Source organism: Bombyx mori, chromosome 23, assembly GCF_030269925.1.
Source record: "Bombyx mori chromosome 23, ASM3026992v2".
Lineage (NCBI taxonomy): Eukaryota > Metazoa > Arthropoda > Insecta > Lepidoptera > Bombycidae > Bombyx > Bombyx mori.
The window spans coordinates 12,956,694-12,979,073 of NC_085129.1; the positions used below are offsets into that span (position 1 = coordinate 12,956,694).

Here is a 22,380-nt window from a genome sequence, read left to right on the forward strand (position 1 = left end):
GAACCGATTTAGAGAATGATTAGCTAAAAGTGCCTATTTTAGAATTTTTCTAATATGTTTGTAGCAAATTTAGTATATAATTTTACCGTGTGATGTCCAAGGATAGTGTCCCATATCTTCGTGTGGATGTCGCAAAAGGCGACTTAGGTTTATTAAGGGCTTATTTTATTAACCTGTATTGATAGGTACCACAGTCCTGCCTATTTTTGTCGTTAAGCACTTATGCATTCTGACTTGAAGGCTGGATCGGTTGTTATTTAACACAATTCAGACTTCGATTTTTTTTATTGCTTTTGTAAGCAGACGTGCATACGGTCCACCTAATGCTGAGTGGTTACCGTCGCCCATGGACTTCAGCAATGCCAGGGGCAGAGCCTAGCCACTGCCTACCAATACCTTCGATTTCATGTCTCGGGGTGGGTGGTGACATTCACATTGTGATATCGCTGGGTTTAGGTAACCACTATATACTTCGGTCGTTTGCCAAACTACACAAAAAAATATTACACAATATATTATTCAAAAGAAACAAAATGAAACAAAGTAACTAGTATAGGATTTTTTTATTCACATTGCACAAGTATTATTGTTAAGCTTACGGATAATTATTTTACTAATTGTAAAATATGGCAATTCAATCAACGATATTAACTTTTACTTGTTCCAAAAGTTTCGATTTAGTTCTATTGATTTTCTTGTACTTCGGGTTCGCTTTGACCGATCTTCTTATACTGCTTCTAGTCATTACTCTGTCGAATATTTCTTCACTGGTATCTTCGCTTCCATCATCAGAAAAATGATTATTCATACTATCGTTCATCTTATGCGGTCTGATCCCTAAAGCTTCTGTGGTTGTATCTGAGAAGATGGAATTATCTCTATTGGACCTATCATCATCACTGAAAGACTTATCATTACTGAATTGACGGTGAAGCATTCTTTTATCGGCTACGGGTACTTGTAGCTTATTGTTTTTTTCGTTTTTTTTCTTATTCGCATCGCGACTGCACGGCTTATATTTCATGGGAGAGAAATCCACTCGACGTAAGAAACTAATTGTCTCTCCGAACCTCCTACTGCATTTTCTTACCGGTGTCAATTCAGCTTTTTGTTCGTCTACTTTTGTGCTCTCATCATTGTCCAAAGCGACTCCAGAATCTGAATTAGAATCCACCATTATATTTATTTCCGGTACGCCGACATTATGACTGTTCTGAATTTCCAATTTCTGTTTCAAATCTTCGATAATCTGCGCCTGTTTTTCTATAGTCAAATCCTTCTGGGCCAGTTGCTGGGCTACCGTTTCAGTTCTGAGTGCCAAATTCACTTCATATTTCTGCAGCTCGCTAGATAAAAATTCCAATTCCTTTTTTCTGTTTGTTTCTAATTTTTTTATGACTTCTGCCTGTTTCGCGAACGTCTCCTTAAGTTTCGCTATTTCTTGTTTGTGTGATGTCTTCAGGAATTTAATAATATTTATTGCTTCTTGTAGTGTAGTCGGCTGCAGTAAATTTTCCTTCGTACTGTTTTCTGTCATGTTTGTTTCCCGGTTACCTGTAACAATCAGAACAAACGGTAATTAATCATTAACATTGTAACTTTCCACTGCATCTGGCGCTGTTCCATCTGCATGCAAATTTTAATTAACTTTTGCGCGATCGAGAACGTTAAAAAACTCGCACTAAGCACACAGATTAAGGGTGGCTCGCAGTTTGTATGTCAGCTTATTTGTAGTAATCCTATTGTTTGCTGCCCTAGTAGGCACTTGATAGTGATTGGTCACCATTGCTCATAGATGTCAGCTTGTTTACAACTAAGCCGCTGAGTACCTCCCAAAATCGTTTGGAGAAAAACTCGGTTTTTTAGCAGGTGCTAACAGGTCCGCACAGGACTCCTCAAGGAACAACCGGTACGAATTCAGAGAAAACCGAAGTCCCTCCGTTAGCCCAGAGGTTTCCAAATTAAATGATCCGTGAAAACGATAGTTCCGATAATTCGAGCATGTATTCCAATATATATCGAAGCCATGACTCTTTGCAGACTGAATGCGATGGCAACAAAGTCATCAGAGACAGATTTCGCAACTAATGACTTAGGGCATTAATTTCTGGTTTTCCGTATCAATAATAATTAAGCAGTTACATCGATGAATCGAAATTCTACTGTACTAATATTGTGCAATAAGTCGTTAAACATTTCGTTCAAACATTCGTTTAACTACTATAAAGTTTTCCAGTTAGATGATCCTAATATCAGACTATTAAGTAAAAATACGCAGGTTTATGACTTTTAGCTAAATTGCTGCTATTTCCCAGATAGTATTTTCTTATTTTTTCAACACTCTCGCTAACAACTAATCCTCTAGCTCCTCATGTACTGATGAAAATTCACAAGACAAGCAGCAATGGGTTCTACAATAACTTCTCTCTTTGTCGCAAAATAATTATAATTCCAATTTGAAGTGTACGTCGACCGTCGACCTTTATTATTATTATTACCCATTTAATTATTACTAACTATTAAGAATAATTATTTAATAAAGAACAAACTCGGCGAAAGCTTGAATTCAACAAACGACGATTTGAAGAAATTTTGAATTAGAATAATTTCCTAACAGTCGATTTCGAAACTTTGGCGTACCAAACAGACAGACACTCCGTATATAAAAAATCTTTCGTTTTTAGTCGTTTCATAAATACTAATGCGATTACTTATGCAGTGATCTGGCTGATTGTTGACGTTCTTGAGCGCCGGTACCCACTCATCATCAGATGGGCCGTATGCTCGTTTGACTATAAAGCTCATAAAGAAAATACTTGTAATCTTAAATGCTCACTTGATGAGTTTTTTTACTGCTGGTAGGACGTCTTGTGAGTCCGCACGCGTAGGTATCACCACCCCACCTATTTCTGCCGTGAAGAAGTAATGCGTTTCGGCTTGAAGGGTAGGGCAGCCGTTGCAACTATACTGAGGCCTTAGAGCTCACATCTCAAGGCGGGTGGCGGCATTTACGTTGTAGATGTCTATGGGCTCCAGTAACCACTTAACACCAGGCTGTGAGCACATCCACCCAACTGAGAAATAAATGTAAAAAAAAGTTGAGCACTTAAAACGGTAGTCACGTTGTTCTGTCTATGTGTTATTATGTATATATAGACTATAAAAAGTGCTACCCGTGATAGTTCAAAAATACCTTTATTGCCAGTCATTTTGCATAATATAACATACATATTCACAGCTATATATGTAATAGACAATAGTCTTCCGTTCTTCGAATTCCATAACTATGTTTACACGCCCGGCTGCACTTGGTCACATCGTTATAATAACAATGTCTTATTGTTCGTTCGACTAGTGACCTTTATGAAGCCGAGAGATATTTTCGTTTGAGAATACCATTGTCATATTGAATCTATGTATGAGTACAATTATTTTAAAGTACTTTTAACTGTAAGGTTCAAGTGATTGAAAGTGTTTATGTAGCAAGGTATAGCAGTCGCTTAGGACTGTTTTCAACCCTAAAGTTTATCTTACAGGGCTCGAGAAATAACACGCAATGGAGTTCACGCATACGATACTAATAATTTTTTTTTTTCACGTATCATACGGTCTTCAAACGGACCAAATCTTCCTTAGAGTTTCACGAGCACTTGTCTACAAATCGGCTTTGGAAATAGTCCTTAGTATTAATTCAGTGGTTCTTCTGTGAAGGCGGAAGATTTACCTGCCTTTATTGGTAAACAAACGGCATGGGTGTCTGTAGTTTCATCACCGATTGCTCGTGTACTTGCTTAGATAAGACATATAAAGATGCCCTATGCCGCTTTTAAAAAGATCATCTTACAAAGCCTTTTGATAGTTCCTCATTCAAATTTATGGTTGAGACACTCGTTCTAAAATACAACTGGGAATTTAATTTCATGATGTCTTTCTTTCTCATTTTTCTCTGTTATTTTCTCTGTCTTTGGATTCCAATAGTTATTTAACACCAGCTGAGCCGTAAGCTAGTGTGATCAGTTAGAGTTATAAAAAAAAACACAAAGTTCCTGAGTTGTTGTTGTAATTTGTTTTTTTGATTTTTCGGTCTAATTTACTATTGTCTGTAGGTCAAACGATCGATTTCCGTGAAGAAATTGTATATTTTAATGATTTTTAACAAAGTCGTCGTATATTTTGAGTCCAAAACAAAATTAAAAACAATATTCCATTACAATGATCAGCTGCTATTATTAGGGAGCTATTTATGAAATCTACTATTTAAATTGATGTTGGTTACTTAAATAAAGCCAGATCTGTAGTTGAATTTAGTGATAATCGGACCGTGTTTTTTTTTCTTAAGCCTTCAGAATCATTCAGAGTTGTCAAGCAATAAGGAAGTTTAATTTGTTAAGTAATTTCCTATAATTCGACACACCATGATAGTTTCGTTAAGTGACAATTAAATTGTGATATTTGGCATAAAACTGTTACTTATGTAGGAGTGAGCTCGAAATCTAATTTATAAGCTGTTAATGGTGGCTGCTAGGTATGTCCCAGAACGATTGATTTGAGGCGACAATAAATAGGTACATTGTGCGAATTTTTCTAAGCAAGTTCGTACCGATAAGTATATTGTTCAGATACTTGACTTTACGATGAAGGAATAACAATAAATAAAATTCCGCCCGGAACGGTGAGCCCGCACGGGTAAATACCACGATCCTGTCTATTGCTGCCGCGAAGCAGTCGCGCGTTCCGGTTAAAAGCTAGGAACAGCCGTTAAGATAATTCAGACTTATCACATTTCTCACCACTACTGTCTTAGGTGTGTGGTGTTTTCCGTAACCACTTAAAATCGGTTGGACCGTAGGCAGCCTTGCCCATTTACATTAACTAAAAGTTGAGGCAGTCTTAATCTAAATCACAAAGGGTTCGTAAGTGGAGCAGAGTTCGTCACTTGAATGCTACCAGTACAATGGAATGTCGTAATGCATGTAGACACATGTACACAAGCCTTTAGAAATTTCGTGGTATTTAAAAAAAAAAACAAAAAAACACTCGCGTCTACAAACGGATGCGCTTAGTTAAAAAAGGTGACAATGTATTTCTATAAAATTTGGAGTATATCACTATTTTAAAGTGGTTTTAAATATATGAGGATTAGACAAAAATCTTCTAATAATAATAATGTCTTTAAAACGAATAGAATTCTCGAATGGTAACGTGGTCAAAAGCTGAATTTCTTCTTTTCAATATCACGTGCTACATCAATATTATAATTCAAACGAGAATATTCTAAAATGTGTTTATTACATTTTAGAAATTTCATTTAAACAGAGATATCTGTTTTGAATCTAGTTTTACCACGTTTTAAATCTGACCCTCCATTGTCAAAAACTATCAAACTATAAAGAACGTAACACCATAAAGAACTTTTGACAGAACTTCTGAATGAACAATAATAATTATGTAGGTACACGATTATTATAATATTGAATTTATATTTAATTAGCGTATCCGCTATATGAATGTATAAAATTGAATCAAATAAACTGACAGCTAAAAGGAATTTACTTAAAAGCCAACAGAATAAAAAAAAAAAGATAATAAATACCTGCAAAAAAAAAGAAAATATAAATCCAAAAACTAAATACGAATTCCAATTAAAATTCTAAAGTTTCACGGAACAACACAACAATTAACCACACTCCTAGACGTCTGGTCACAAACTGGCCCGAACGATGCATGAACTTGGGAACTGACAATGCATCTGGACGGGGCAGGTGTAAAACACTAATCAACTGTAACAACGCCAAGGGAAATTCAACCTTAAATCGATACAAATAAAATTGACCGGCACCATAAAACTATTGTAAAACCTGCACAATGGCTGACGTTTAAATGTTAAACAAAAAGGTTATATTTTCAATCATAACCGTAACTTACTACGTATAAAATATGTTATAATATTGTAGTTATTAACTAGATGTATGGCCAATCTTACGGCCCGTTTTGTGTGCCAATGTCTAAAGCATACCATTAAAGTCTTACTTGCCTTATCCAAGTTATTTGGGCTCGGTATAGTAATGCCCATTTTTCGGTTGATAGGATATTCAATCATCCAAATCATCAAAGAGTAAATTATCGCTCCAAAAGTTGAAATAACGAGTAAAAGTACTGAGTGCATGATTTAAAAAAATATCATGAAATATAATAGTTTCCTGATTCACCAAAAGGCCAGAAACTTCAAGCCGAGTATAATAACGCTTTGTTAAGCTAACAAAAGATAAACAAAAGTCTTCACCGGAATTAAGATCCCTAATTTTAAAGCCGGTAAAAGGAAATAAACGAATAAATAAAGAGTGAGCAGCAGTTATTTTAAAAAATTAGTTTCTTAGAAATCTTAATTGTGAGAAGAGAATTTTATATTTGTACCACCATTGCCGTGCTTATTTCTGCTGCGAAACATTAATGTGGTTCGATTTGAAAAGTAGGAAAACCGTTACAATAGGAACTTAGACATCATATTTCAAGGTGGTTTCTGTGATTGATTGGCAGATGTCTATGGGATTCGGTAAGCGGTGAACACTAGATGGGCTTGTTAGTTCTTCCAGCAAAACAATAAGAAAAAGAATATGTACATTGAACGTGAGGAAACTTAAAATAACAAATCAACTACATATACCAAATACTTGATGGTTTGATTAAGGTATGAATTATAAGCAGTTGATTTCTAGTTCGTGCAGGTTAAATACTTTGAGTAGTTATCGAAGTGGGAACTTCTTTAGCGGCATGGTTTTCGATTCGATAAAACAAAAAAGCGACACTAAAAAGAGACAGATTTAACTATGGAATTTGTTCTATGAGGGAATTCGGCATTGCTGACGACTATGAGCGACGATAACCGCTTACCATCAGGTGGGCTGTATGCTTGTCTCCTTGCAAAGGCAATAAGAAATAAAAAAAAATACTAATATGAGAATTTTATTGAGGACTCCACTTCTCCCGCGTGTGAGGTACACACGCATTTGGGTTTCCTAGTTTGGCACTTGGTGATAATCGGTCACCGGAGCTTGTAGTAATCACAATTTGGATGCCGTCACCCACCTTAAGATATAACGTCGAATTCTCAATGAAACTTGGCTAGTTTATGAAATAGACTGGAACGCGTGATGGCATCATAAAAAAATAACCAGGTGTGGGGGCACAGAGCTGGGACGCAGTAGTTGTTTACCAATGATAAGTCTGGATTTTACTAACTCACTTTAATACACACAATCACTTACAAATGTTCTATGTTCTACAAATTGTCTATGTTCTAAATGTTATTGTTATATATTATATGTTAATATTTTAATTAATAAATGTTACGTAATAATACGGTCGCGAGGACCGCAGCCGACTTCCGCGGAGCCAGGTTGTTATACAACTGTTGATACTGATGAACTGCAACTTTAAATAAACGTGCAGTGTGGCGTTATTGCTTACTAAGATGTTCGGACGTATTACACCGAACACCTGGTGATGATGTTAACCCGTGCTACCACGCGTCCTTCCCTCGACACTGAAAATACGAGGAGCATTTTTATTGCCCTAGAGAGCGTGGAAGAAAGACGAAGCTATTGCCAACCTAAAGATTTAAGAAATGGGCAAGGGCAATTGGAAGAATACGTTCTCAGAAGAAATATGTTTGGGGATAATCCCATCATCTCTATTTTATCATCGCAACACTCCCACTGAAGCAGAGCCTATTTTTAGTACCTAGAATAGCTCCACTTATTTATATTACAACTGCATTTTTATCACGAAGAATCCGGCTCTGAATTGTATTCCTTTCGACATAGTTTGATAACATAACTTTCTTCAGACAATTTTTGCAAAGAGTTCTAAGTGGCAGCTGCTTGGTTGGTTGTGCTCTTGGCATAGGTGATGTCCATACGAAAGAGATCACTCGCCGCCAGATGCCTTTGAAAGCAATAAAACGTAACGTAAATCGTACGGTCTGCCCCCCAACCCTCAGACACAGCCTACTGAGTTTCTCGCCGGATCTTCTCAGTGGGCTGCGTTTCCGATCCGGTGGTAGATTCTGCGAAGCACGGCTCCTAGGATTCGTGTTAGCGTCGTCAGGTTTGAGCCCCGTAAGCTCACCTACTAGTTAAGGTTCCGCTGAAATAGCCTCCCAAGGCTATCAGCTTAGGTAGGACAAAAAAAAAACGGTCTGCCTTCACGGCATCATCGCATAAGTTGATCCCTCTTTAGTTTGAATCGAAATTTAAATAAATTATTTAACACGTTGCCTAACATTTTATCTCGTATATGTTCGTATCACACTTATCAGCCATTCTACCGAACAGTTATACCATTAAAATCTAACGTAACTCTTCGTCAAAACAATTTCGACCACACAACACTTTACCATTAAGATAAGGCTGGATACACAATGCGACAAAAGTCAATCTACAATTCAAATGGTTCTTTCCCAATACGTTCCCATCGTCGAATCCAGTTAGGAATGAGACACAACCCGTTTTGCATCTTGGTCTTATTTTCTTAAGTATTTTTGTACTGGTACGTTTCTCGTCAGGTAGGTTTTTGCATTGGTAATTGTAGTTTAAGCGATTTCAGATTTCGTCCACGGGCATTGGATGTTAGTGATTTTAATTGAGAAATTCTTTGTCTTTGTAGACCGTGTGAATTAAGGCCGCGATAAATATTTGATGTTCACACGGTCTGTATTCATTGAAGCGTATTGTGGATTGCTGTAGTTTCGTGATCATCGAGTTTCTTAAGGAAGTTGCGATCTTAAATTACAAACATATTTGCAAAAAACGCCTCGGGAAACGTAAAACACAAATGAATGGAGTCGTCATAGCATCACACTTAAATTGTATTTTGTATGCTGTAAAGTATAGTGTTTGAAAGACTGTAGTCTACATAGAAGATATTCATTAATTATCTTAGGTCATCTTCGTACTTCCTAAGAAGAAAATACACCATAAAAACATTTGTTCCAAGTTACTTAAAAATCATTCAAATTAAAAATAATTTTTTAACATAAATCTCATCAAAAAAACGTTGTTGAATATAAATTTTCAACAAAAGTTGAATATAAATTTTAATCATACTATGAGTTCCAAAAAAGCCACAATACGAGGCTGAATCAAGAGGTTCAGCATATATCAACTTATGATATTTTATTATGTATATAAAGCTAGTTGAAAGACTAGATTATGTTTTAATACAGCTGTATTCTAGCTGCCGGAGTTCAATCTAATAGTCATATGTTTTTATGAGCGACACCTGTAATTCAATGTACCTTTACGGTTTAGTCACGTGCCTATTTAAAATTCCAAAACATCAAGTACATTGCGCGCGCCGCAACGTATAGTAGAACTAAAAATATTATATTCAGCTGATTTAAAGTTGATTTTGTGTCACAACAAAATATCCTAAAGGCTTTAAAGCTTAAAGATCAATCACAAAACTGCGTCAGAATATATTTGTGCGTCCGCGGCGTCCACGATTTATATCCAAACTTAATAGAAAAAGGTTCGCAATAAATCCGAAAAATGCGCGTTAGTCGTCCACAGACAATACAAATATTTGGTTACACCAAGCAAGACCGCACATAAAAATGACGAATATCGGACCCCGTGCCACTTCGAAAACGGGTAATTCCATTCGAAATTTAATCCCTTTACACGATTTAAAGACAGAAATATTTTTATTGTTATTCGAAAGGGGTAATCTGATTTTATTTGTTTACACGTAATGGGTATTTTATGTCCTGCGATTTCATTATTGAAATTCTATTAAGCCGAAATGGTTTTTCAGATTTATGAAGCCCTTTTAATTCGTTTATTTATGAAGCTTATATTAATCGGGGATTTACTGTCTAGATACAGTATAATTTACAGGAGTAATAAATAGTTTAATAGCAGTTAGATCGTAAATTAAAATTACTAGATATTTTACTAGCTAGTACATTTTTAAATATCGCCCATTTAACGGCTTCAAGGTAGGATTTTCACCTTTCTTAAAGATGGTGTGGCGGTAGCCATAACAGAACACAAGATATTTGATAGATGATTGAACCTCGCTTACGATATTTTCAAGATAAGCTTGCATATACTATAAAAGTTCCGAACAACAACATTCGGATATTGACATCAACTCCTCAACTCCACGAAAAGCACAGCGGTGCTCTTCAAAAGGGGTCGCCCTTTGAATACTATTTCGAGCTGCCTACTCTCTAATAGGCCCGTTAACACCTCCACCATTCGCCCCATCACGCCTTTTGGCCAGCCCATATCGTGGGCTTCAAAGGTCAAGTATCTAGGCGTCACCCGCGACAGAGGGATGGCATTCCGTCCCCACATAAAAACGGTACGCGACTGTGCCACTTTCATATTAGGACGCTTCTACCTTCTTCTTCGGATAGTCGGTCTACCGAGCAACATCACCAGCTTGGTGGAAGATCTTCCATTTGTCCTATACCCATAATGCCAAACAAACTAGAACTAGACTAGAACCTATACTATATACGTATACCCGGAAAATCAAATACTCAATGAGGTATAGACCACGACCGAGAAGCGATCAATATTTAATGAAGCCATCGTTGTGAATAATGTTTGTCATTTTTTATGAAGACCTTGGTAGTGTACATTAGTGCTCTTATTAAAGCTATACGAGATTCATCATATACTAATTTTAGATCAGTGAAAGATACAAAAACAACTGCCCTTCAATTGGAAAAAAGAGTTTGTATCTTTACTGTTTTTTGGTCAAGTATAAAAATGGATTCTATTTTAGACTAGCGGACCCGGCAGACTTCGTAGTGCCTCAATCGATAAATAAAAGACCTAAAATTTTGCATAAAATAAACTTAAAACAAACAAAAGGAATCCGTCCGACGAGGGACACATCAAAGGAAAAACCAAATTATTATTTTTATTTAATTCCGAGCATTTTCATATTTTTCCTTTTTCATATTTCACATTTTAAGCCTTCTCTGGACCTCCACAAATAATTCAAGACCAAAATTAGCCAAATCGGTCCAGCCGTTCTCGAGTTTTAGCGAGACGAACGAACAGCAATTAATTTTTATATAATTATAAAGATATTATATCGATTTTAATATCTAAGAACGAAGTAAATTAAATTCAAACTTTATATATTTACTACACTTTAGTATAGTCGGAGGCTCTGGACCTCAAATTATAGTTGGAAGAAAGTACGGGTACGTATCGAGTATGGTCTGCTAGAGAAAATCCATAGTTTTTCGTCTTCTATTTCCTACCTATATCTATATCCTATTTTGAGTATTGCTATTAAGACGAGATGCGAACCCCCACTACATTTTATCTGCGAGGGCCTTGCAGTACTAAATATTTACATAATTTTATTTATTACGTAAGTTTTTTGGCCTGTTGATAGATGGAAATAGTTCCAATGATATTACAATTAAAGCATATTTTATTATAACTAGTCAGGTCATAAGTATTGTCACACAGTAAAAACTTTTCTTTTAGAATGCTGGCCACAAAAAAGTTTATTGAATTCGAATTTCGAATTGTTCATGAAAATAAAAATGTATACTTTTAGAATTTTACTCATTTTTAAATATGGAGGGGACGCTTATAGAAGACCGTGTTGCAGTTATTGCGTTGCATCGTTGCGGTTACGCGCCAATTAAAATTTTTAACATACTGAAAATTTTTAATATAACCAAAAGATTCGTTTGTCGTACCATCAAACGATACAATGAAGACTCTAGTGCAGATGACAGGTCAAGAAGTGGTCGCCCTCGGTCTGTTAGGACTCCAGCAGTGATAAAAGCTGTGAAGGCGCGAATTCAAAGAAATCCCAAACGTAAGCAGAAACTGTTGGCCTTTCAGATGGGGTTAAGCAGAACCACGGTGAAAAGGGTGTTAAATGAAGGCTTAGGGCTTCGGGCATATCGAAGAAAAACAGGACATCGTTTGAATGCTCGTCTAATGAACCTGAGACTGAAGAGATGCCGCGCTTTGTTGAAGCGGTACGCGGGAAAAAAATATCGGGAAATTCTTTTTTCGGATGAAAAATTTTTTACCGTAGAAGAGAGCTACAACAAACAAAATGATAATGTGTACACACACAGTAGTGAAGAAGCGAGCAACCGTATTCCGCGTGTCCAACGAGGTCATTTTCCATCCTCGCTCATGGTATGGTTGGGAGTTTCTTATTGGGGCTTAACAGAGGTACATTTTTGTGAGAAAGGTGTAAAAACGAATGCAGTTGTGTATCAAAATACAGTCCTGACGAACCTTGTGGAACTTGTTTCTCATACCATGTTCAATAACAGGTACTGGGTATTCCAACAAGATTAGGCGCCAGCTCATAGAGCGAAGAGCACACAAGACTGGCTGGCGGTCCGTGAAATCAACTTCATCCGGCACGAAGACTGGCCCGCCTCCAGTCCAGATTTAAATCCGTTAGATTACAAGATATGGCAACACTTGGAGGAAAAGGCGTGCTCAAAGCCTCATCCCAATTTGGAGTCACTCAAGACATCCTTGATTAAGGCAGCCGCCGATATTGACATGGACCCATAGACCTATATAGTAGGGACACGACATATTGTTCTATACGTACAATTGCTTATATAAATAGCACCCATTTTGAAGGCACACACATAAACATATATCTATCTCGTTCTTACTCAGCACTTTAACTCGCAGGAAAACAATATAACAGTATTTCAGTGTGTACATAAAATGAAACATGAATATACGTAAATGTCTCCGTCTCCGTCTAATGAGGCCGAAAATCCGCCATGCTTAGCGCACCAAATGTCATTGTCTCGTCAGTTCGGCCATCTGTTTTGGGTTGTACATTATTTATTGACTTTGATATCGATTTAATATGATTGCTTATATAAAATTTCTTATTTTATCATGCTTAAAACATACAAAAATAATAATTAAAACATATTTTATAGGATCTCAAGAAAGTCGATGCCCCAAAACTATTATCTATATATATTTAAATTCATTATGGAGCCCTCATCCGAAAAATCGGACACCATTTTTCGGTCGGAATCTATTGATCACGACACTAATCATAAATACCTCTTTAAAATATGTCATCAAAACATATTAGACATTCTGTTTAGATATTTCGAGAAAAAGGCTACCGACAAAATCTCTTCGGAACTATTTAAATAAAATAGTTTTATTCCGCAGTGAGTAAAACACTATTGTAAATTCGTTAAATATTTAATAATTAAGTGATTTTAGAGAGGAAGTCACAAGGAATGACGTTTGTAATTTTATTAACGAATAAATGTTCTGTAGGTGTTTTTTTTTATCAGGCGGTCCCTTGATAAGTTTAAAATTTGAATCACTCTCAAGTGAGAGAGATTCAAATGGTGCGGCGCACGTTTCTTGAGGTGCGCTGCGGTAGTGTGTTACGGACTTTAGAGTCAGCAAAACAATTAAAATAGATTGTAATAGTCTAAGAAAAACACGTTCTCAAAATACGATAACATTCAGCATGCTAGAAATGGGCAGATGGCGCTGTACTACGCCATATCTTTATGTTTTGCGGCAAACGACAACTTTATAAAATCAGTGCAGCAAATTTTAAAAATCGTCATATCGTTTACTTGGCAAATTTGAAGCACGAACTCGTCTTAGATTTCACATAATATCTAAATCACATCATCTTTGCACATAGCAATATACTTACTTCCTATTCAAGTATAAATTCTACAAATACATTCATACTCAACAATATTAAAAATAAAATGAGCCAAGAACGTTTATCGATAAAACCTACTAACATTAAAATCTTCTGGGCAGCACTAAAGCCGCCATGTTTTGTGGCCAGATGACGTCACAGTGGCACGAATTTTTTGTTGACGTTTCATTTCCATAGGTTTCCTACTTCAGTGCATGGACCTCGTTCGTGCTGCGATAGACGACTGGCCGCGCAGATTGAAGGCCTGTATTCAAAATCACGGAGGTCATTTTGAATAAACTTTAGTGTCATAAGAATCTATGTTTTGTTAAGTTCATTTTGGTATATGAATGGTTACATAATGAATAAACTTGTTTCAATTATTTTACATTAAACATGTGACAGAATTTATGACCTGACTAGGTATATATGCTTGACACAAAATTATATTATAATAAAGCCTTATTATAATATATTCAAAATTTTATGCGATTAACCTTTCAGTCGCTCATCTGTAGTTGGGCATATAAAATTGTATAAAGTTGTAAGAATCATACAATATAACAAGTTTTACCCGTAACTTGTGCTACTTGTTCTTGGAACTAAAGTATTTGTGATGACTGTTTTTGTATGTCAAGGTAAGTAGTAAAATTAGCGACTCGCAATAACCAGCAAAATGACCAGCGCCACTCCGTCTATACGGTGTTTCAGAAAAACACAAACCTTTTAGCCTGTCCGCACTTCCAAAAATATGGTAAGAAAACAATTCTATCACAAATAACAAAGAAACATTACCGAAACTGCGTACATTAGGGTGTTTGCGTGCACAAAAACATTCCTTCAGATGGCATATTCAGTTCAATGGCCCGTCGGATTTACGCGGCAAAGTTTTATTAGGAACCGGCCAAACCGAGCGAGATCAAATACTTTTATCTGTTCCCTACAATGTGCTCGAACATTTGCATGCTCGTTCCAAGGGAAACTAAATCTACTCAGTCTAAATGTCGGATATAAGAAGTTAAAATCGTTTTGTTTATTCTCTGTTTTTTTTTTCGCCAATGTTTTCGGTACTTCTTTGGAGTATGTAACTATGTATTACGTCTGTATGTGTGTCTATTGAAATGTGATTGTTTTGTAAAACGCAATTGAGTTGGAAATTAAGAAGTTGAATAATATTTGCGATCTAATTCATAATTTTGCTGATGCTACTTATTTCTGCCCTGAAGCAGTATTGCTTCTCGGTTTGAAGGGTGGGGCATTCGTTGTAGCTTTACCTGAGACCTTAGAACTTATATCTCAAGGTGGGTGGCGTATTTACGTTGTAGATGTCTATGGGCTCCAGTAACCACTTAACACCAGATGGGCTGTGAGCTCATTCACCCATCTAAGCAATAAAAAAAATTAGATTATATATTATTTCAGAAAAAAGTTAAGTTTTTGTTAAAGTGTGTTCATTAAAAATGTACAGAACATTTACTTCGTACTCAAAGTTGTTTAAACATCAATTCAGTTAAACTTTAAGAAATATGGAGAAACCCCAAATTATCATTACGAATGCATAATACGAAAGACAATAAATTGTAATATTCTCTAATTGCAGTGAAATGTTACGAAGCTATTTTTATCAAGAACTACACACAGCCTAAAAACAACGGTTAATAATTGTATAGAACTGGAGCTAGAATTTTTGGGTGTCGTGTCTACGGCCAATTGAGACCACCATAAGCGTTGATGAAGCTTAAGTGGGGCTAAAACCATCTTTAGTTAAATGATTATTAAAGTCTATAGACACTATTGTGAGAATAATCGCTCACTATAGACAGGTGGTCGAAACGTCAGTGCCATAGGAATAAAAGTTATTCCTCTAAATATAGAAAGAGAATACCGAGTCGAATGAACAACAATAACAAATCTTCGTTACAAAAAAAATTGTAATGAAAATTATACTATATTTTGTGAATTTCATTGGCTACATTCACCTGAAATCAGCATTTAATTATGGATCGTTGCACATTCATTGATTTTTTTTTGTGGCTTAGCTAATATGCTTCAGGTTGACTCTTGACGTGTGACAGACTTCCAAACCTTCGTTCACGTAATCTTTAAGCCCAGCTTAATTCATAGTATTGTTACGGGCTGGGGGTTCGGAATAAATAAAAAAATTCTACCTACAACTCTAGTACAAACTAAAACTGTTTTAGGACTTAGAACACTTCACTTTAAAATTCTCAATTCGCTTCTTCCGCTTCGCTTCAGGTGATCCGTTCTCTGTTTCGCTTCGAGTAGTTCCGATTACTAACTGACTGTGTGCCATCTCTGCAACACTTTTATAGTCGAGACGAAATCCCTAGAATCGTCGAGAATATTCCACAAAAGTCGAGCATTGTATGTTTCCACTATCTGACAATAAATGGCGTTGTCTTCTCGAGCGTTATAGATGCTACTAGATCTTTCGATATTCGTTCGGCTATTCGGCGATAGATGGCGTTACTCTTAGCGGCGTAACAGTAAGTTAATATAAAAATGTCAGAATCGATTTATTGAAAACATTAACGTTTTTGTGGTTCTTTCCCTAGATTGTGCAAGTTCGTTTCACGAATTATTTTCATTACCGTAAAATTTCCGATTTTAACAAGCAGTAAACGGTTTTTATTTTCCTAATTCATAATATTTCACAATTGAAATGCGTTATTACGATTGTATCTTGATATACTAACTAGTCACTTAACGTTTTAGTCACACGACATTAGGACCTTAGAAATATAATTATATTGTTACTTCATCAAAAACAATACTCACAGAAATATCAGAAACCAATAAATCGTCGAAAGGTAATACGAAGGACCTCATTAAGCATTAAGGAAAATCATTCGCTTAGAGCCATTGTATTAAAGCTGTAAATCACATGAAATGTAAAACTGTATTTCTTGCTGCTTTGCGAATGTTGTTTAGTTATAATACAATATTCGAAAGCTTCATATTAAATGCTTAAAAGTACGTGTTTGTGTGATATGTGAGGTATCCTATATTGTAAGTGTTGGCAACCCAACAAATTGTTATAAAATCTTTTTTATGTCGTGGTTGTGGTAGCAACATTAATTTTGAATTTTGAAATGTCTTACATTTGTTGTATTGTACGCGAATTATAAAATTTCCAAAATAAAAAAATAAAAATATACGTGCAATCCTCGCGAGTTTATTTATTAAGTTCCTTGCCCATCCTAATCCTACAGTCCACAACAGTAAGTCTAGTTGGTATCAGGCCTATTTCTGCTGGGAAGAAGTCACGTTTTCCAGTAGGAAGGACCAGAGCAGACGTCACGCTATACAATTGTGATGGGGTTGACATGTTTTATGGTGGGTAATAAATTCTGACGGGCTATTAGATTGACTACAGGCTCCGGTAAATACATATGGCCTAATAGGTTATGTGGGCTGTGGGCTCGCTCATCCATCTAAGCTTTGATTATATCGTAGCTTAATCCGTGTTTTTTAAATTAATATTAAAATTACTTGTTTACCGGTGGAAGGACCTCTTGTGAGTCCGCATGGGTAGGTACCACTACCACGCCTATTTCTGTCGTGAAGCAGTAATGCGTTTCGATTTGAAGGGTGGGGCAGCCGTTGTAACTATACTGAGGCCTTAGAACTTATATCTCAAGATGGGTGGCGCAGTTACGTTGTAGATGTCTATGGGCTCCAGTAACCACTGAACACCAGGTGGGCTGTGAGCTCGTCCACCCATCTAAGCAATAAAAAAAAAAACTGATATTTTAAAATTATGAACGGTTGATATAAGATGCAGCTAGGAAAATGAACTACCCTCGAGATTGTTAATTTCAGCATTATATACAGTTTCAGCAAGAGTAATTTTATATGTTAGATTATGTATGTATGTTCTACTTATAGAAGGCTTTTGTACTATATTTCACCAACATTACAGGAGTCATTCGGTTTGAATTAAATTCGAGTTAAGACATTCTACATTAAGCCTCCCTACGGTTTTTTCGAGCCCGTTACGATGGAAACGTATACAAAAAAAAACACGTGTGGCACTCGGGGACTGCCGCGGTAAAGCTATTGCATATCATTTTTTATCAACTGATGCAATTATAATTAGACAATAATAATTTAATATTAAAACAATAATAAAATAACACCACGCTATATTTATAAACATAACAAAAGCAAAAAATTAACTGTCCCCTTCACACTTATAAGTTAGACCGCGCGAGAGAGAGATGGGCAGACTTTTCATGATGCGCATGCAGTGCGACGTCACGCCGTGCGCTTATTCACAAACACTCCACAAGCGCAACGTGTGAATGTATTGAACGCGAGCTACATGGTAGGCGGAGTGGGGGGTGCTAGGTTGTATTTTCGTTACGGAGTTTCTTGATTCGGTGGCCGCGCTCAAACCCCGCGATAAAAGCTATGCAATAGCTTAAAAGATACAACACAAAACATAAGGAAGAAATACCGTGAGACAATGCCAAACGTTTTAAACTAATATATGACTATGAACAGGAATCGGTCGCTGCCCTGTGATATCTATAGTGGCTACTTTTAATTTATAATCGTCACTAGCCACTCAAATCAAGGTAATAAAACTCATAATTACGTGAAAAAGTCATAATAATAATAATAATATAACTCTTTATTTAACACCACATGTACAGAGTAAGCAACTAAAACAAATAATAGACGTCATATATTGCTTCGAAATTATAATTGCATTAAAATTGCAGACCACGTGCAAGAGCCTTAGCCTTAGCCCAAGAGTAAAATTTTGTTTAAAAAGTTTTTTTTTTCATATTAAAAGTTCTCTGTTTGATTTGAATGTATTGTTTTCTGTTCGCAGTGACACTGTGTCTTCAAATTTCAGGTTTATAGAATATCCTACTTTAGGTTGTCTCCATTGAACCTATTTGGAGCGAAGCCAATCGTTGGCAACTCCAGATAAGCGATTGGTTAGATCGAAAGCTCTGTTCAGACAATTGCTTTCGATATTTTAGAGAAACGAAACAAATTGTTTTGCCATAACTCTCCTAGAGAGTATTGTGTGATTCGGATATGTTTTTTATGTTCCAATGCACACAATTTTCATGGACAGAATCCTAAGGTTATCTTTTTGTTTTAGGTGTATTTATAGTGGGTAGATTGAGGAGTTGACATTTAGTATTTATAAATGTAAAAAAATATCTATCTTGTTTATATATATAATTCTACTGTACTTATGTATGTAACTGAACTCCTCCCTGGATGGCTTAGATTCACAAATCAGGCGGTATCTAGGTTATTTATCTATATTAAACGGCTGGATCGACTTGAATGAATTTTTGTGTGCAATGCATTCATTCATCCATTTCATTCATTTTGTGTATGAAGGACAACGTCTGTCGGGTGCACTAGTATAGTGTATGTATATTTATTTAGGAATTCCATTCCCTTGTCGTTCAATATAAAAAATATATAAATTAAGGGAAATAACAAAACGGAGTTCACAGGATTCACTTAATTCATTCAATTTTTTGTGAACTCTATTTGACTGCTAATCTATAAGAATCAGTTTAGAATTAGAATATTACAATATTATATAATATCAACGACGCACCTATGTGTCTAAGGCTAAACGTGCGAAAAACATCAATTTTCGAACAAAAGTTTCTTGCGCATCGAATTGTCAAGTACCATCTTCGAAGTGCCAAGTGTACAAAGTTTCGACTTTATCGCCTAAAATACACTCAAAGATCACGAACAAACAGATAGAATCGTTTTGCGTCCCTTACGAGAGCCCAATACTGCTACAATGTAGCCCTATTCACATGATTAAAACAATCGTCCTTTTCATTCCAGTAATCTTTATTAAGAGTTCATATAACGGTTATCTTTATTGCTTCAGCGCTTCGAAAGAGCGCGCATGCAGCGTGCAATATTAAATAATTTTGTGGCCTCAACTAATGGCCTGGAAAGGTGTCGATAAGCTACTGAACCTAAAATGATGCGTTAAAGTGGCTTCTTTGAACAAAAATCTTCATTTTCAGCATCCACTTCTATGAGGTTAAGAGCGACTGCAAATTCAACGGTGCTACCTTTTTTTCAGGCAGGGGGCCAAAACCTCAAACGAGGTGTCTGTGCTTAGGTGACACGCGAGGTATATGGCAATGATGAAGCTACCTATCGTTGCTATCCACGTTCGCTAATGAAATATTTGGGAATTGAGGGTGAGCCTTTGGAAGTTGATAAGTAAACAGCTCACTATTGCCCATGAGGGCTTAGCTATGCTAAACGCGAATAGCCTCGGGAAGACATTAAGAAAATTCGTTAAGTTAGAACTATAAATATAGCGATAAGTGTAATTTCGTTTGTTTCACGATTTGATGCACATAGTTGAATAACTGATTAGATATTTGTATTGTACGGGTATGTATATTTATTTGTTTTTTTTTTACCATATGGAACACATATTTAAAGGATTTATGATAATTCCGTTTTGTTATACACGTTTCTATCTTCTTCTTTTTTTATAAACTTGTTTATTCTAATTTCGTTTTCAACAATATCATTGTCAAGCTCCTAATTTAGATTATACATTATTTTACCGAAAGAAAACTCAAGTATGACTTAAGTTCACGTATTACAGTAGTTGAGTTTAAAGTCGTAGTTTAAAAATGTTCCTTTTCATAATTTACTTTTTATTTCTTGTCCAAAAACAAAATAAATAACTAATATAATAAAAAAATTAAATAGACGATTTTAAATCCTAACGCGTAACAAAGTAATGACCATCCAGAGGTACAATAAATGTTTATTGCATTTCTGTTTTGGAATATTCGCAACGGCTTCATTTACACCGTCGCGTAATTCATAAAGACTAAAGGACTAGTAGCATGACTTAGAGAATTCTCGACATTATTTAAGGCTGTAAGCCATGCTTAAAAGTAAATTAAAGGAATGGGATGATGATTTTCCGATTCGAGCAATAGTACAAAAATGGCCTGGCGCGTCGCCTACGTTAGATCTTGGCGTACATATAGTGGTTCAGAATGAGTGAGGGATTCGTATTTACATATGTGTTTATAAAGGTAGTATGCGCGGTATGGATATAACATACAATTTAGAACTGTTGATTGTCTTAGTAACATAATTTACATTAAATAGAATATCCGATTGGATATCAAAAATCGGATTTTCATAAAATTTTGATTCGGTAGTTGGATGTTAAGTTTCGCGAAAAAATAACGAATGTAGGTTATTTTTATTCAAACAATTTTACTAAATTCTTATACTTCGGTGTAAGTATTAGAGTTGTCGCAACGCAGGGCCTGTGTCGTCCTTATTGTTCTTGTGTACAATTCGACAACAGGCCCTGACAAAAAAGGGCAGCGATTTGATGGAAAAACTCTCAGCTATAAGAAGATGAGACCGCCCTCCTGAGACGTTACCTTCGTGCTCGTTGAAGGTGTCAGCGATTAGCGGGGATACTGCACAGGTACACGCTAGCGGTTTGTTTAAAGATTTGATCATTAATAATACATATTTATTTTCATTGAAAATCGGTCGCATGTTGTCAGGCAAGTTTCGTGGTAGCTTATAACAATGGGGTATTTTAGTATTACAATGGTAGAAAAAGGCTCATTTGAAATACCAAGTACCATTAGTTTAATCGATAAAGCCTAAATCCAAATGTAATTTGAAGATTGTGGCAGGACCTCTTGTACTGGTGGTAGGACCTCTTGTGAGTCCGCACGGGTAGGTACCACCACCTCGCTTATTTCTGCCGTGAGGCAGTAATGCGTTTCGGCTTGAAGGGTGGGGCAGCCGTTGTAACTATACTGAGACCTTAGAACTTATATCTCAATGTGGGTGGCGCATTTACGTTGTAAATGTCTACGGGCTCCAGTAACCACTTAACACCAGGTGGGCTGTGAGCTCGTCCACCCATCTAAGCAATAAAAAATTAAAATTCAGTTTAATAAAGATATTATATTATATTATTAATACTCCACTAAGTATTCCCAATGTAATATTGAGAGTATTATAATGCGGTGGTATACGCAACGCGCGAAAAATCTTAGTCTTAGACTGCCTAGGGTGAATTCTATCTCATCCTATACTCGGATAGAGGTTATTGAACGACAAGGGCCCTTAGTCGTTTCAACATCAATATTGATCACCTAATGCGCGTGTTAGAGTTTGGCTAGTTCCCCCAAAATGCTATTAAGTGTGAAATGCAAGTACATAATTATGCTTCTAATTCCAATTTTAACCTTGAGCCTTATAAAAAAGGAAAGTGCACTATTTGAGCGTTGGGTTTTTAATGCGTATATAGATAATATCTCAGATGTCTTGTGTAGCGCACCACCAATAAAACTGATGAAAACGACCAATTCGCCAAGATTGCAAACGACTAAGAAGAAAATCGGTCACGTGTAATGGCTTAAAAAAAATTTACGCATCATGTACCAGGCGGTACAATCGCCTGCAGTAGGAACGCGTCCCAAAGATCTTACCTTGATTCCAGTTAGACCCAAGTGACCTTTTCGGCTCACTCCCAAATCAGAACGGACAAAAACAGAAAGAACTTCGACACAACACTCTTGTCTTTATCATCGTGGTTTATGGAACGTCTGGGAATACCTTTTTCCACGTGCACTTAAATACGTAACATATTTTGAA

At 36.1% G+C, this 22,380-nt stretch overlaps 1 protein-coding gene across 2 annotated transcripts; it reads right to left on the reverse strand.

Annotated features, from left to right (window-relative positions):
* Positions 1-548: 548 nt before the first annotated feature.
* On the reverse strand, positions 549-22,370 carry LOC101742706 (uncharacterized). 2 transcript variants are annotated; one of them, XM_021352243.3, is made up of 2 exons: positions 22,215-22,370; positions 549-1,554 (listed from the first exon to the last, which is right to left on the reverse strand). In XM_021352243.3, exon 2 carries the CDS (start codon positions 1,535-1,537, stop codon positions 635-637), a length of 903 nt encoding a protein of 300 aa, XP_021207918.1. In that variant the 5' UTR covers positions 1,538-1,554; positions 22,215-22,370; the 3' UTR covers positions 549-634. The 2 variants fall into 2 exon arrangements, with proteins under 2 accessions (XP_021207918.1, XP_004932723.1); XM_004932666.5 differs by lacking the exon at positions 22,215-22,370 and adding an exon at positions 5,594-5,739.
* Between the last annotated feature and the right edge of the window lie 10 nt (positions 22,371-22,380).

Coding starts and splice junctions, on each gene's coding strand:
- LOC101742706 (XM_021352243.3), bottom strand. CDS start 1,537: ATGACAGAAAACAGTACGAAGGAAAATTTACTGCAGCCGACTACACTA.